This window comes from Mustela nivalis, assembly GCF_964662115.1.
Source record: "Mustela nivalis genome assembly, chromosome: 11".
Classification (NCBI taxonomy): Eukaryota; Metazoa; Chordata; class Mammalia; order Carnivora; family Mustelidae; genus Mustela; species Mustela nivalis.
This window is the reverse complement of record NC_139030.1, coordinates 70,780,567-70,797,610: the sequence shown is the minus strand read 5'-3', so window position 1 is coordinate 70,797,610 and position 17,044 is coordinate 70,780,567. Positions and strand designations below refer to the sequence as shown.

Sequence of the window (17,044 nt, the reverse complement as noted above, 5' to 3'; positions counted from 1 at the left end):
CACAGGTCCCCGGGAGTGTGCCAGAGGTGTGTGTGATACAAAAGCAGGGATGAAGTGGGAGTGGTCGCCCACCTCATTCATTACAGTTTGTTTCAACAGATTTAAAAGCCTGGAGGAACACAAAACAAAGGTTTTTTTGTCTCCCTTTTCCCTTCCTTTCTTCCCCCATAAAGTTATGGAATAAAATGAACTTGGTGTTATTTTTCCCCCTTTAAAAGTAGTATGTGGGCACCTGGGTGGCTCAGTGGGTTAAAGCCTTTGCCTTCAGCTCAGGTCATGATCCCAGGGTCCTGGGATGGAGCTCCACATCGGGCTCTCTGCTCAGCAGGGAGCCTGCTTCCTCTTCTCTCTGCCTGCCTCTTTGCCTACTTGTGATCTCTGTCTGTCAAATAAATAAATAAAATCTTAAAAAAAAAAAAGTAATATGTGCTCACCCAAAAGATAGATATAGATATCAATATCTATATCTATATATTTACAAAGTAACCATTTCTAGGTGAGTGGCATCTGGTACTTGTGGTACAAGTGGCATCTGCACACTTGTAACCATCACCACTGTCCATCCACAGAACATTTTCACCTTCCCAAATTGAAACTCTGTCCCAATTAAATAATTCCCTATCTCCTTCCCCCAGCTCCTGGAACCCACCATTCTTCTTTCTGTTTCCATGAATCTGATTAACATAAATGTTTATTATTGCCTGCTGCTTTCCCATGGTTAAGTGGCTTGAATGTGATAATTAAAGCAAGCAGTATTTGCCTGATGCTTGCCTTTCTTTTTTTTTTTTTTTTTAAATTAACATATAATGTATTATTTGCCCAGTGGTAGAGGTCTGTGAATCATCAGGCTTACACATTTCACAGCACTCACCATGGCCCTCCCCAATGTCCATAACCCAGCAACCCTCAGTTTGTTTCCTGAGATTAAGAGTCTCTTATGGTTTCTCTCCCTCCCTATCCCATCTTGTTTCATTTTTTCCCTCCCTTCCCCCACGGCCCCCTGCCCTCCCTCTCAAATTCCTCATATCAGAGAGATCATATGATAATCGTCTTTCTCTGATTGACTTATTACACTTATGATGCTTGCCTTTTTCTTTTCTTTTCTTTATTTTTTTCTTTTTTCTTTTTCTTTTTTTTTTTTTAGTTAAATTAGCTGCTGTTCTCATAGAATGTCATCCTGCCAGTCCTAATTGTTCTGATTTTGCTGATGGTATCTGAAAATTCATGTAGGGTCATGATGACTTAAATCTTTTGACTTCCACAAACTGCAGCTGTAGAGAGAGTCATGGCAGGGAGATGACTTTAAGACAGATGTGTGCTGGTCACATACTTGGAAGAATTCTTCCACACAGAATTCCAGATCTTTTGTGTGGCCAATTTCACGTGGAGTGGAGACTCTTGGAACTCACACTGTACAACTTCCGTTTTCAGGAGACAACTCCACACTGACATTGTTCCTCTTCCTCCTTTTGTGATACTGCCTAAACAGAGTAAGTTGGAGAGTTTTTTTAAGCCATTTTTAAAAAATTGTGGTAAAATACACATAACAAAGTTTAGCATCTGAACCATTTTAAATTTCATTCACACCATTTACAGCTATCACCACCGTCCCTCTCTAGAACTTCCTCATCTTCCCCAAACTAAAACTCTGTCCCATAACACACAGACTCCCTGTCCTCCTCCCCCAGCCCCTGGTGCCCACCCTTCTGCTTCCTGTCTCTGTGAATTTCACAATTCTGGGGATCTCGTATAAGCGGAATCACACAATGTTTGTCCCTCTGTGTCTGGCTTCCTTTACTCTGCTTAATGTTTTCAGGTTTCATCCACAGGTGTCAGGATCTCCCTCCTTTTTCAGGCCCGATAATATTTCCATTGTGTGGATGGACCATCTACAACAAGTATATGCTGAAGGAACACTCAGGGTTACTTCCATTTATGAAGGAATGAATTGGTTTTGTATATTTAATATGAATTAATTAGAAATTTTGATGTGGATTAACACAAAGAGAACATGGGTTGTAAGGTCCTCTTTTCTCATTATATTATATGATATTATTAAGCCAATGTGAAACATTTAGCACAGGCCCTCTGGAAATGCTCCCCTGTGGCCACCAGGAGGCAGGCCTTGGAGTTGTACGACCCCTCCCCCTCCTTTTGTCCCAGACCTATGTTCTTCATCATCTACTCACCTTTGCCTTCTTCCAGAGATAAAGATAGTTCTATTCTGTTTTAGTCTAAATGTAATTTTAGATAATCCTAGAATATTAGAATTGAAATCTCTGAGTATTTCTATCTTTTTAATATTCTTAGTTGCAAATAATTTTTTTCTTTTTCAAAAACCTGCGCTTACTGTAGGAGAGCCTCTTTACCCCAAAAGAGAAGTTCTTGAGTTTCTCTTGCCTAATACCATTCTTTGGAGACACAGTCATACTGCCTTATCTGGCCTGCAAAGTTCAAGTCCAGCATCTAGATCAGAATCACAGCTAGGAAGTGACCAGGCACCTCAAAGACAGTAACAGTGGCAAAGCTCAGGCTTGTTGTTCTGGGAGGGTAGCTGGCCACTCCTGTGAGAGCCCCCTGATGTCGGATTCCAATTAATACTGTGATTCTAAGGGTTGAACCAGCACTGGGAGTACATGCAGGCTGTGCCCTCTGAGCAGGAGATAGGCGGGCAGAGCCATGCTGGGTGGGGCAGGAAGGCTCATAGGGAGGGGCAGTTGGTCTGGGACAAAAGTTACTCCCACACCCCGTGGTAAATGGAGACTCCTATGTAAGATTTAGACTGCATGCCCCTGGAATTATTTTGTAACACTTTGCATTATTAAGACCAAGAATCTGCCCTACTTTATGAACAATTACTCATTTGATTTTTTTCTTTAAGATTTTATTTATTTATTTGATATAGAGATAGAGCACAAGTAGGCAGAGAGGCAGGGAGAGGGAGAAGCAGGCTCTCCACTGAGCAGGGAGCCTGATGCAGGGCTCGATCCCAGTACCCTGGGATCATGACCTGAGCCAAAGGCAGATGCCACCCAGGCATATGGGTGAGCCACCTAGGTGTCCCTCATTTGATGTTCATAAGGCCGGATGAACTAAGTAACACCATTACTCCCATCTTACAGATGAGGACAGTGAGGCCTAGAGAGGGGCTGCATCACTGGCCCGAGGCCGGCAGGGAGTTTAGACAGAGGCAAAGCTTCCTCCGTGGCGTGGCTGCCCATACAGACCTGAGCCTGGCGTGGGCGTGTTCCTCCAAGGGGCCTCACCCTGCAAAAAGCAATTGCATTGAACACCCACAGTAATAATTAACTTTCCACCCACTTTAGTGCTAGTCCTTCTCCAAGTTGCGTTGCCTGTGTGTCGAAATTAGATTCTAGATTCTAGCCTTTAGTCAAGAGTGTCTTGCTCTGAGACTTGTCATTTGCTTCCTTTCGGGTCCCTTGGCAGGTGACTGACAACAGATTCTCTGCTTACTTTATTGACAACTTTAATGCTATTTAAATTCCAAGAAGCTTGGAGTCCTGCCCTGGGAGATTGCGGACAAGTACTAATTGGGGAAGCCGCTGTGTCCTGCCCGTTCCGCTAAGTGTGGAGAACCCATGTTAGGGTGAGACCAGTAGACCAGGGCCCCTGGAATGTTACTCGGATGGCCATTCTTATGTGCAAATGGGACAGATAAATCTGCAGTGTCACTCTGGAAAGGAGGTGGAATGTGTGTCCACTTGCAGATTATGTGTAAGCCTAAAGCAAAAAATCAGTCTAAAGCCAGGAGTTCAGTTTGCAATCATTTGTAATGACATTTTTAAAAAATAAATAAATAAAACCCATAGAGGCCTCCCCGGGTGGCTCAGTCAGTGAAGCGTCTGCCTTCGGCTCAGGTCATGATCTCAGGGTCCTGGGATCAAGCCCCACATCAGGGCCCCTGCTCAGCGGGGAGTCTGCTTCTCCCACTCCCTCTGCCTGCCTCTCTGCCTACTTGTGCTTTCTCTCTCTGTGTGTCAAATAAATAAATAAAATCTTTAAAAAAAAAAAGATCCATAGCACTGCCATAACCCCAATAATAATTTTTTTTTCAGTTAAGGCAAAACGGTAAGATCCCATTCAAAGTAATATTTAGGACTAAAGAAATATGCAGGACCTATATGAACAAAACTATTACAGTATACTGAATGACACGTTAGATTTTTAAAATGGAGAGAGACATGCTTTGTTTCTGAATGAGAAAACCCAGTGTTGTAGAGATGTGAATCCATCCTCAAAATAATTCATAAACATAACATGATACATCTAAAATTCCAATTTAAGGGACAAGACTGGTTTTATGTTTGACAATTGGACACTAAGGTTAATCTAGAAGAGTAAATAATGGGGGTGCCTGGGTGGCTCAGTGGGTTAAAGCCTCTGCCTTCTGCTCAGGTCATGATCCCAGGGTCCTGGGATTGAGCCCCGCATTGGGCTCTCTGCTTGGCAGGGAGCCTGCCACCGCCCCCCCTCCCTGCCTCTCTACCTACTTGTGATCTCTGTCTGTCAAATAAATAAATAAAAAGTCTTTAGAAGAGTAAGTAGTGAGACTGTCAAGAAATTTTTGGAAAAGAATAATGAGGACAGTTTTCAACTTGTTTTGTAGCCTACGGGTTTCTTTATTCAAACAAAATCCTATGTCCCTATTCAGATACCTTCAGTGGGTCCTTTACTGCTTCCTGAATAAAGTTCAAGTTCCTTAACCTATTATAAAAAAGAACATTTTAACAATGTCTGAACGTACTCTTAAAAGCAATAAAATTCCCACGATGCTGTCACTTGAATGGAGTGGCTGTGTTGTTTATTCTGCATTTCCTTCCGGTCTTTGTCTGTATGCATCCATTTCTACTTTGTCATATTCGTGATATACTGTCTAAGGATGAGAACACTAAAACCCTGGCTTTGGGAAGAGCTGTAAGGCAAAGCCAAAATGCAGGGCTCAAAGGGGGGCAGCTGCCTGACAGAGGGCCAAGCTCCCAGAGTGTCCCAGAAATCCTGAGTAAAGCTTTAAACCTAATCCAAGCTAATTCAGTGACCCAGACTCCCCACGGCTTTTCTAACCCTGTATGTGAACTGTAATTCCAGAGTCCCTCCACTTGCAGGAAAAATAGTCTGTGGACTTTGGAAGAACAGACAGAATGTGCTGCAAGCTCTTGGTGGCCAGCCTGGGGTCCCACTGTGCCTTGCCGTCCTATGGGGGGCTGTGTCCATCCGATTTTACAGAGGATGCTGAAAGGGGTCATGGGAGTCCCCAAAACTGCAAAGTAATGAGCAGCAGAGGGATTCCAGCCCGATTCTCTACCCCCTCCACTCTCCGCTTTGGAGATTGAGGGCTTTCTGCAGGAACCACTGGGCCTCCACGTGGGCTGTGCACGCTGCTAGGGGTCCCTCAGCCCCAACTCCTCCGCACTCACCCACCCTTGGCCCCAGATGGGCCAAGAAGCAAATCTCCATACTCTGACCTTCTTGCTTGCAAGGCTCTTACTTTAGTCTACTTCCACCATCACTGCCTTGGCCTTGGCCTTGGCCTTGGCCTTGCCATGCCCACACTGTGTCTGAAATCTCAGCTCCCCACTTCCCACCCTGTGGCCCCCACCTCCTGTCTCTCAACACCTGGTGCTGACTTTCTTCCTGCTACAACCACTAGCTTTGCTTTTGAGTTCTCACTAAAAGAAAAAAAGAGGACCACAGGTATCCAGCAATAGGTTGAAACAATTCTTGCCATATTTCTTTGCATGGGTAGCTAAGAATTGGAGCGTGGCTTATCTGTGTAAGTTAAGTCAGTGTTCTTGTACAGCTTGGGCACCTTTGATGAAGGTACATGCCCCTCTAGACCTGGGCTTCTCCCCTGGGGGCATTTTGCCACCCAGGGGACATTTGGCAATATCTGGAGACATTCTGGGTTGTCACAAGCAGGATGGAAAGGCCAAGGACACTGCTAAACTTCCGTGACAGATGTCCCAGCAAAGAATGATTTGGCCCAAAATGTCCTTAGCATAGGGGTTAAGAAACCCAGCTCTCTTATTTACATTAGAGTCTCCTCATAAAGTCTGATCCCACATTCGATACTGGATGCCTCCACAGAAGTGGGAACGAGAGGAGGGTGCTTCAACATAATCTGAGTAGCTAAAATCAAACCTCCTGGTCAGAAGAAGCATTTCGAAAGCCTCCAGTGGGCTTAGAGAACCACGCCTTCTCCTTGTTCAAAGGCGGGTCAAAACCGCCCCACAAGATGTTGGGTATAAAGATGCCTTTAATTGACCTCTTTGCTGGTACTCGGAGATGACGTGGTCAGGAGTGGCTATTTGATCTCCAGTTATTCCAGAATTTCCACTCTTGTGCCAAACATGCCTCTCCAGACTGCTTCTTTGCTGTTCCTCCAACGTCCCTTGAATTTCATCTAAAATTCTCACTTTTCAGAGGTAAGACTTCTTGATTCTATGTTAAAGTCTTCTGTAAAGATACACAGTTCATACAAATTGATGATGAAGAAGTTGCTCATAATTTGGTACTTCTCTGGAGGCTAACAGCTGATGACTTACCGTGGCCCTGTATTTTGGGGCCTTGGGTACAGAAGGGAACAACCTTATAGCAGGCTGTGGGCCTGTGTTTCTAGAGCCATGCTGAAGGGTGTTACTAGTCTCAATTTTTCTTAGATGATTTTAGGGATGCTGTCTCAGAAATTTCTGTACTTTGGGGATGGAAGGTGGTGATGTTCTCATCTGTCCTTAAGTCAGGTCGTCTTCAAGTCAAATGGCTTATTAGCAGGAGTGCCTAATTTTTAAACCTTTGAATTCATCTCACCTGCCTTAAATTTCCCTGTTTGCTGTAGGTACCATTTAAATTCACATCATAAAGTCCTATGATCCCCACACTTCTTTTCTGTGAATGACATTTGTTAATCACACCTGTAGCCTGATTGATTTCTGGAGGGTAAAAATTTGCTCCGTGGCTTTGACTGTAAGGAACATTCTTATCTTTTCTGGAATGTCAAACTCATAGGCAAGAGGATTAAAGCCCAAACCAAATAAATGAGTGAGAACCTAGAAAAAACATTGCTTCCATGTATTTAATCACCATTTTCTGTTCCTAAGTATATATTATATATTGAAGCATTTGGTTTATTTCTTATTGGTGGGGTGTTCTGTTAGCTAGGGAACACAGTTCTGCACAGTAAAGCCTACTTTTCCATGTCACTATTTATTCTGAGCAAAAGCATTTTAAATGGACTATTCAGAGAGCACATAAAGATACATCTTTGTGGGGACGCCTGGGTAGCTCAGTGGGTTAAGCATGTGCCTTCAGCTCAGGTCATGATCTTAGGGTCCTGGGATTGAGCCCTGCATCGGGCTCCCTGCTCAGTGGGGAGCCTATTTCCTCTCTCTCTGCCTGCCTCTCCGCCTACTTGTGATCTCTCTCTCTCTGTCAAATAAATCAATAAAATCTTTAAAAATTAAAAAAAAATACATCTTTTTCTTTGTTATGGAGTTAACTTAGGGGATTTTTTACAACTTATTCCTACATGGCTGAGAGGTAGTAGATTTTAGTTGTTTCATTTTCTATATGTTTAGAGAATAATCAGTTGATATTTGTGGTGTGTTGTGCTCACAAAAAACACAACTAGTTTTCCTAAGAGGTACTTCATTGCAGATGGATGTGGCTGTTTCCTTGGTTATAATATATGGGAGATGTTTCTGTGATCTCTCAGGTCCTTGGTCTGGCCTCAGATCACTAGTTCTGAGGGATGGCATGGAAAAACAGATACATTTTCCCCCCAGGGTTGCTATGGACTTAGGCCTGGACACTTGGATATGAACTTAATTCCAGAGTATAATAAATTAGAAATTATGGCGAGTGTGGATCAGATTCTACCTGTGACAGCATTGTTGGGCTTTCTGGAGCTCCGTGGAAGGGCTCTGTGCTCAGAAAATAGAAACGGCCTCCCGCCAGTGGGGACCCAGGAGCTCCATGCCAGGCCCATCAGTTTCTGTTCCCCCTGCCCTTGCTCCTCCCTCAGCTCCGTGGTCCACGGTCCTTGTGGTCCTCTCAGCTCCATGCAGCCCAGAATCAGGACCCAAACCCCAATTCCATCCACGTCCCACCCCCACCCATTGGGCACCAGAGTCTCTCAGACCCGTCCCCACCCCTACCCCAATTTCCCCCCCTTTCCTTTGGCTCCTACCTTTCAGCCTCCAAAGTCCCTCCCATCCTTAAAAAGAGACAAATGAATATACCCCCCTACCCGGACCTCCCCCTATCCCGCCTTCCGAACTAGGCTTTCGTCTTCCATTTCTCACACTTGCCCAAACTGCTGAAAACGTTTAACTGTAGGATTTTAACAACAGCGTGCCCATGTTTTTCTAGTCGCAAATTAAGTTTCCTCAACTCTCTTCTCTTCCCTCCATCTGCCTCATGTAACATGAATGTTCATCTGGGAAGCTCGTGAACACCGGGGAAGCCTTCTGAGGCAGCTGTCGAACGGTGGCTTTTGCGAGACGCCCTTTGTCTGTTTCTCTGACCCACCCCCTCCACTGTCTGTCTCGGCTTCTTGCTGACACACTTCTCACTTCTCCGTGTAGGAGCCCCACGTTTCTCTCCTCGTCTCTTTCCTCATCTGTGCATGCTCCCACGTTCTCAGCACTTTCACCCAGCTCGCCGGCTGATGACGCAGCCAGGCCTGCTGGTCACCTCCTTAGGGCTTTCTGTCACCACTTCCGGGGTCGTGTGACCAAAACTCAAACTTGCCACCTTCCTTAGAAAATCTAAATGGTTTGAAAGAAATCTGGTGAGTTGCTGAGTAAGTAGGTAGTTATTTAAAAAAAAAAAAAAATTCCTGGGGCTTCCAGGTGGGGCACCACCTTCAGCTCAGGTCATGACCCCAGGGTCCTAGGATGGAGTCCCGCATTGCCCCAGGGTGGGGGTGGGGGTTGGTCCCTGCTCAGCGGGGAGCCTTCTTCTCCCTCTGCCTTCCCCTGCTGGTGTTCACTCTGCCCCCCCCCAAATAAATAAATAAAATCTTTTTAAAAAATTCCAAAAGACATTCCATTTTCAAGAGAGAGTTTCTATTCCCAAATGCTACAAAAATATAAAACACTTAAGATCAGTGAGAGTTAACGATAACCTCCCCAAATCCTCCATTTTCTCAGGAGAATCATCCATCCACGAAGCCATCTTTCATTTAGGAAGCACCTCTTCCCTACTACCCCGAGGTCCAAGATAAGAACGCCCTTCCATTCTGGAAGGATCCATTCCTAGTGGAGGGGAGGGTGAGTGCCGCATCACAGAGAGGTGAGAGAATGAAGGATGTGGTTCTTTCTCATCCAGCACAGGCGAGCACCTGGTAAACAGAAGCTGTATATACACATACATAAGCATTAGAGAGAGAGAAAGAGAAAAAGCATGTGAGTCAGGCGGGAGAGAGGCAGAGGGAGAAGGAGAAAGAGAATCCCAAGCAGCTTCCATGCCCAGCCAGAGCACGATGCGGGGCTCCATCTCATGACCCTCAGATCATGACCTGGAATGAAACCAAGATCCAAGGCTAACCACCTGAGCCACCGTGGGGCCCCAGCAGGAAACTAGCTCAGTCTACTTTTCAGCTACTCTTGCCACTGGCGCTTCTGTCCACAGGAGGCCGTCTGGGCCACGAGCTATGTTCACTGCTGCATGGGGTGCAGCTTTCTCTGCTGATGCCAGGTGGGGTCTGGCCCTCCACTAGATGTCCCTGACCAGTGCCCTAAGTCTTCTTGGCAGAGCTGGCTAGCACATCGATCTGGGTGTACACGTGGCTTTGTGGGCATCCCTGGAGGGGAAGACGGGTTTACTGGTACAGGCTAAGGCTGGGGGGACCACAGAGAGCACCACCTAGCCTGTCTGTTGACTCTCTCTTCAGTCAAGACCCCTGAATGGTGGCTGGAAGTGGGGACCCCTGGGTGGTGTCTGGGAGTGGGGACAAGGCTATACACATTATCCTAAGGTCTCAGACTTGTAGTGGGGACTTGGGTTAGTGAGCCCAGCCTCACTCTTCCAACTCGGGTCTGCAGACAAGTTACACAACCTTCATGGGCCTCTGTGTGTAAAGTGCTTTGTAAGTGGAAAGGGGCTGCCCAGGACTGCGTCATTATCTCATGAAACAGCTTTTTAACATGAGGCGTTCTGTGATATTAGTCAAAAGGACCCTTATAAAGTTAATAATAATAATAAGCTCATCGTTTGTAGAAGTATTTGGAGTTGTTTATTTTGTTGTAATCAATATGAATAGTGATTCATGTTCATGGAAAACAACAGTTACGGCGTGACTTAGAAAAATGGCTCGGTGTCTGTCATTTGACCAAAGGGGAGGTTGAGAGTGCCTCCCCCACCCCCACTGTCTGCCCTCTGCTCTCTGCTAGGATCCCAGGAAGGGTTTGTCTCTGGTTCTAGCACTTCGAACCAAACCACAGGAGGAGGCGAAGCTCGAATCCAGCAACAGGCCAACACCATGGAGATGAGTAAACCAAGCTTGGGTGTGGTCTCGCTGGTTAAATGTTCTGGCATGTTGGTTAGCTATGATTCTGAGGTTCCCAGAACTAAGTAAGACAGCTCTATTTACCCTTGGTTTTCTCAGGGGTCCCTGAAGAAATTAAGTCCCTGCCTATAATCTTGTTGTACATTGGAGAACTGCTTCTTTTAGATGTTGGACATTTAACTTTTGTTGAGAGGGCACAGAGGATCCCAAGCTTGGTGGCTTCTAGGAACGCCTAGGACAATGCTGAGCTTTCACAAAACCCACAGCACCTCCTCTGTACAGAGCTCCTGGGCCTGGCAGCTGGGAAGGAGGGGGAAACTCACAGTCGACCTGTTACAAGGGGTACCCTGACCAACAGGGGGTAGAACTGGGAAAGTGAACCAGTGGCCTTAACCTCACCAGCTCCTTACATGAGGACCCCAGGGGAGCACCAACCCTGGCGAGGCGGAGGGCTGTCCTGTCCCTGAGCACCCACCCCATGCCACTCAGCCCTCTCCAAGACACCCTGGGTTTATCCTGCTAACCTTCCTGAGGATGGAAACCTCAGGCTTCCTAAGTCCTCCTTCTCACCTGACACTCTCAGGCGGGTTTATTTCTGTCTTCTTCAAGGGAAAGGGTGTCCACTACTGTGCCAAGCTGTCTTTTGAGCTGTGAGCACAGGGAAAATGTGTCTTGGAGTGTGTCCCATTCTAAGGCACGTCACTTTTCACAGCTGCACCCATCTATGATGTCTTCGTGAACTTTCCAAAAACAAGTTTGTAGGTTCCAGTTACTAATTAATCATCCCTCATAAGTGGCCTTGCTGTGAGTTTAAAAAAAAGAAAAGAAAAAAAGCCTGTTTGCTGGACGCCTGGGTGGCTCAGTTGGTTAAGCAGCTGCCTTCGGCTCAGGTCATGATCCCAGCGTCCTGGGATCGAGTCCCATATCGGGCTCCTTGCTCCGCAGGGAGCCTGCTTCTCCGTCTGACTCTGCCTTCCACTCTGTCTGCCTGTGCTCGCTCTCTCTGACAAATAAATAAAATCTTAAAAAAAAAAAAAAAGCCTGTTTGCAGAAGGGTCTTCATTGAGGGGTCCTTTCCATTAGAGACCCATGTATCATCAAAATTAACAGATGGCAATTACATAGACCCTTTACATGTTTTTCTTGGGTCCCAGGATCTATATGAGAACACCAAGAAGCAGGATTCAGGGCTCTTCTTATGACAGACTTTGACACTTGCCTGTGGCTGGGAAGGGTTCTGAGGCTTGGCCGTCTCACAGGGCTGACTGGACTGAGACACACTCAGGCACAGCATCTTCCCATCCGGAAGGATGTTACAACAGCACGTTTCTCTAATGGGCTACCATTTTGTGGAATAAGAAATCTCCTGGGCACTAACTATTATTGTTTTATTGTTGGTATCGTTAGTTTGTTCCTAGGACTAAAAGCAGTCAGCTAGCTGCTTCTCACTCCCTGATGGTTTCTTGCCACCCACAGCTTCTGCAGCCAGCCCTTCCCGAGGTTTCTCTGGTCATTGCGTTTCTCAGCCATTGGAACCGGTCATTGTCCCACTTCCTTCCTGATATAGTGGAGGAGGATAGGAGAGTCTGGGAGTCTTGGAAGAGAGTGGCTGGCCAGCAGTGTTGGTCTCCATTTCTAGCAGGGCTGCTCAGTGGGGTCTGCGCATGGGTGCCCGTGCTCCTCCCCTACACCTAGAGGTGCTACTCGGGGGCCCTGTCGTTACTATTGGCGTTTTTCAGATGAAGCTTGAGACATAGGGCTAAGCAACCAGCTCTAGATCCCACAGAGTGCCAGAACCAGGAATTGGACCAAGTGCGTTTTTTTTTTTTTTTTTAAGATTTCATTTATTGGGGTTCCTGGAGTCCTCAGTTAGTTGAGCTTCCTGTCTGTAGCTCAGGTCATGATCCCAGGGTCCTGGGATCAGTTCCCACATCAGGCTCCCTGCTCAGTGGGGAGTCTGCTTCTTTCTCTTCCTCTGCCTACTGCTCCCCTTGCTTCTGCTCTGTCAAATAAATAAAATCTTAAAAAAAAAAAAAGATTCTATTTATTTATTTGAGGTGGGGGTTGGGGGTGGGGAAGCAGATGGAGAAGGACAAGCAGACTCCCTGCTGAGTGCAGAGCCCACTGCTGAGCTAGATCCCAGGGCCCTGAGATCCGGACCTGAGCCAAGATCAAGAGTCAGATGCTTTACCCACTGAGCCACCCAGGGGTCCCTGAACCAGGTGCTTTAATTCCAGAGTCCATTTAACCCCTTCCCTGCGAGGTTTAATGGAGCTGATACCTAGAGACTGGATGGTGGCCTGGGGCTTGGGGAAAATGCAGATGCCTTCTAGCAAATGAAGCCTGTTCCCTGTGCCCTGCTCTGGAAGATGTGGTTACAGGGTTTAGGAAGGCTAGTAGCTCAGGATTCACCTACCTAGACTGTAATATTTAAGCTGAAGTCTCAAAGAAGGCTATTTTATTGTCTGTCATTCTCATCTGTGAAGTTACTACTAAAATTATTATTGCTTTCCATGATAAAATCTGCAAGTTCCGTTCTTGTTTACGCAGAAGAGTTTAAAATTATCTTCTCCAGTGAATTTAACTTCCAAGAATTAAGAATTGTAATACACTAACATATTTTAAAAGAGGTATAGCAAGAAAACAGGTATTAAAAGGTAAGCATTTCAATCTCTTTGAAAGTTATTTTAGCAAACCTAACGATGCTATCCGTCAAAGCTTGGAAGGCTCCGCATGTGTTCACCTTAAAGCCTGGTGAATTCCTCCCATGGGGGTCACTCCAGACATCTACCTGGCATCTCTATTCTGTGGCCCCTACTCTCTCAACTAGGTCCGGTCCTCCAAGACTTCCTCTGCCCACCCTCTGAGTTAACCCCTTCCTTTAGGAGCGCCCTCCTCCGAAGTCTTGTGCTCAGGGGCGCCCTGTCCACAGTGGGAAAGTCTGTGCGCACAGGTCTTGAGCTAACAGGCTGGATAGAATTGGATTAGGGTGGCAGAGTAGGGAAATTGGGGTACTGCAACATCGAAATGTGAATCTGTAATCTCGCAAGGTTTTCTGGAGCCGCCTTTGCAGAGAATTAGGCCAAACCATTCTGTTTAAAGTTCGGGTTTTGAGGCGGGGAGGTGGTCTTTTTGAGAAGGAGCTTCTGGGTAGGAGGGCAAAGTCAAGACAGGGGAGGAGGAGGACGCGCAGTCACGTTGCAGGCACCGCGGGCACAGGGCCTGGCCAGGACGGGTTAGTGTTCCATAAAAATCTGCCCCAGACCACACTGGCGAAGTCGGGAAACGTGGCGTTCCTCTGCCCGTTGGACTTTTAAAGAAGGAGGTACGCGTGTCCTGCGGCTGGAGGAGGCGCGTGCTGGGGGGCCGGTGCCGGTCCCCGCGCGGGGGCGACTCCGCTCCTCCCGGCTCGGCCCTGCCTCGCACCGTCCTCGCGGCCGCGCCCGGGACGCGCAGCCCCCGGATCCACGCCGAACCGCTGGCACCCCGGCTCTTTGCTGCGCCGGCTTCCTGAGCGGGAGGCGGGCGCGGGCGGCGCAGTTTTGGGGTTCTGGAAGCCGGCCCTTCTCGGGGTTACGCGTTAACGGGGTACCCCCGCCGGCAGGTACTGCTGTGCTAGGGCGGAGATTGCTGCAACGCAGAAGCTCAGTCTGGCCGGAGTTCGGTGGACGTTGCGGGGCTGCAGCCACGGGGAGCTGGGCACCAACGGGCCGGGGGCGGGGTCCGGGCGGCAGTTCGCCCCGCCCCCGCTCAGGCCCCGCCCCAGAGGACTTACCGCCGCGATGACCAGCACAGGCCCCTCCCCAAGCAGGCTCCTGCGACGCGTGGGCTGCTCCAGCGTGCCCCCTCTCCCCGAGGCCCCTCAACTTGCCCTTCCCCGACTTTGGGCGCGCAGCCAGGGCGGGGTTGTGGGCGGGCCGGCTGTGGTCTTTTCTTTCCCCTCCCTTCCCCCCACCTCCGCCTTTCCGGTGTCTGCGGGAGGGGGTTGGGCGGTGATTGATAACCGCGCAGCTGGAGCTCGGGGCGGTCCGGACGGGGCGCACCGGATTGGGAGACAGCTCGAGGAGGGTGGTGGGGGAGAACCCCCGGGGGCGGAGCGCGCGGGCGGCTGGGTGGGGGACCCCGGGGGGGGCGGAACGCTCGAGAGGCGGCCCTGGCTCCTCGGCCCCCGGGTGCCCCCGCCCCCGGCCCCGCCCGCCCCAGCCACCTGCGCCCCGCCCCAGCCGCGCCCGAGCCCGGGAAAGGCAGAGGCGCGCCCCTGCTCTGGGAAGGGCGAGTCCCCGTTGCGAAGAGCGTTGTGTCTCCGGGAACAAGTAATCCCGCCACCCCGGGCATGCGGCGGCGCTGAGAGCCTGCCGGCCAGCGGATCCGACGACTCTAGCGAGTCCCTTCCCCGGTTGTTCGAGAAGGCGGACCGATCGCTGGGCAGAATGACCAACCCCGCGGCCACGCAGAACAAGGAAATAGACTGCCTGAGCCCAGAAGCTCAGAGACTGGTAAGAGAAAAACACGTTGTCGAAACTTTCGCTTTGCTCCTGGTTGCCGTTCTGAGGCCCCAGGGGCAGTGGGCACCTTCCACCGCTGCCCTCTGTGCCTGGGGAAGTGCGGGGTGTGCCCCGCGTGGCCGGCACTCCCTGCAGTGAACGTCCCCACGCGAGGATGCGCGGGCGGGAGCGGGCTCTGCTGTCTGTGCGTTCGCTGCCCTGTGTGCGTGGTCCTCCCTGCACGCCGGAAAACTCGTTGTCGCGGACCGAGCAGCCCCTCGCTAGGACCGAAAGAAACTCGGTCGCTCCCCTGCCCCTGCAGTGGCGGTCTGGGACGGGCTCAGCCCAGCCAGCGCGTGGTCGAGAGTTTCCGTCGCAGCTGCTAATTTGGTGTTTCACAATATATGGCACCTGGGAACTGGTGCCCGAAGCCGGTGCCTTCACCCTGAGGCTGGTACCACCAGTGGCCTGGGTAGTTTGGAGTACTTATACTGCTTTGGATTTTAGGTCTAGTGGGCAGAGCCTGATTGCTCCAAATACCTCCAGGGTCCCGGGTCACCAAATCCACTTTGGCTGGTCTCCTGGGGTCTGCAGGGCTTGGCAGGATCCTCCATGAGTGGGATTTTGCAATTATCCAGCTCAGTACCCACCCAGGACTGGGATCATGTATGTGAGGATAGTTGGACATTAAAACTGGACGGGGGGGGGGGGGCGCCTGGGTGGCTCAGTGGTTTAAGCCTCTGCCTTCAGCTCAGGTCATGATGTCAGGGTCCTGGGATCGAGCCCCACATCGGGCTCTCTGCTCGGCGGGGAGCCTGCTTCCCCCTCTCTCTCTGCCTGCCTCTCTGCCTACTTGTGATCTCTCTCTGTCTATAAAATAAATGAATAAAAATCTTTAAAAAAAAACTGGACAGGGGGTAAGATGGGGAAGGTTTGTAATTACCCATTTTCGGGCAGCTTGTGATTGACTGCGGATGGAAATATATAAAGACCAAAGGGTGCACTTTGAAAAACAACCACGAGGTCCGTAATGCACAGAGACCCTATGGGATTTTCACTTCACCCAGTTTTTTTTTGGAAGCCTTGATAGAAGTGTGAGCCGGACACAATCACTCCTTCATCAGGCAGAAATTAATCATCTACTGGGTATTTGCAGGGGATCCAAGATAAATAAGACTGCCCTGACCTTGGGGAGCTTCCTGGTAAATGCCAGGGAGAAGCATAGAAATAGACTTTGATGAATCCACGCTTGAAGGTTGCTTTCCTTGCTGAGTACTGTCAGGTGGATATTTTTAATGTCTGGGTTAGTGTGCTTCCTCTGTGGCCTGGTTTAAAGTTCCTGCCATGAGCCAGACCTTTGGAGCTGGTTCCTACCCCTTCACCTGGCTGGTGTCTAGGGGCCTGGGAGCCCATGGAGACATCTGTACATCACCACAGGGAAGGGCCCTCAGAAGAAGGAAGGACGAGGAGCTTGCTGGGAGATGCTAGTGTTCTGCAGAGGCGCCCAGGCAAACCATAGATGGCAAGAGCAGGGTGCTGTTAGCCCTGGGCAGGAGTCGAGCTCCAAGGGACCAAGAGCTGGGCAGGGAGCCCTTGATGGAAGAAAAAGTAAACATGGAGAATCAGGATGTGGGAACGGAAGGGACAGGCCATCAGAGGAATGAGAAGAACTAACATGGGCTCTCCGTGGCACTGGCTGCCAGGTTCCCTTAACCCTTATCCGTGGATTGGATCTGGTTGAGAAGCGTTTTTCATAGAGGTGTGGAGATAAGTCACAGGAGAGTCCGGACTGGGCTTTGATTGAGGTGCCCTGCTGTATCCCCAATTCGAGGATCCAGTAAACTCCCAAAACTGAAAATTGTTTTTGTTTTGTTGTTTTTGTTTTTTTAAGTTTGTGGCAGAATTCATTTTGCGGGAAGGCCTGCCCTGGCTGATGGGAGGCTGTTTTCCATCTGTGTTCCTCTCATTGTGAATATTCACACATTTCTCTGCAGTCTGGGAATGTCTTGGTTGATGGCTATTACTCTGGTGATTA

General features: G+C 49.0%; 1 protein-coding gene across 45 annotated transcripts in view; it reads left to right on the top strand.

Moving 5' to 3' along the window:
* The window catches only part of LRRFIP1 (LRR binding FLII interacting protein 1), a 136,419-nt gene that overhangs the window by 43,354 nt on the left and 76,021 nt on the right, over window positions 1-17,044 (top strand). For 3 of the 45 annotated variants that reach the window (XM_082691027.1, XM_082691026.1, XM_082690997.1), the window contains exon 1: window positions 14,163-15,021. The exons of 10 other annotated variants lie outside the window; for them this stretch is intronic. In XM_082691027.1, coding sequence (XP_082547153.1) covers window positions 14,308-15,021 — 714 coding nt within the window. In that variant the 5' untranslated portion in view covers window positions 14,163-14,307. Of the gene's footprint in view, window positions 1-14,131; window positions 15,022-17,044 lie in introns of those variants that run through there. 32 more of the 45 variants (XM_082690991.1, XM_082690990.1, XM_082691019.1 and 29 more) reach the window with 23 other exon arrangements.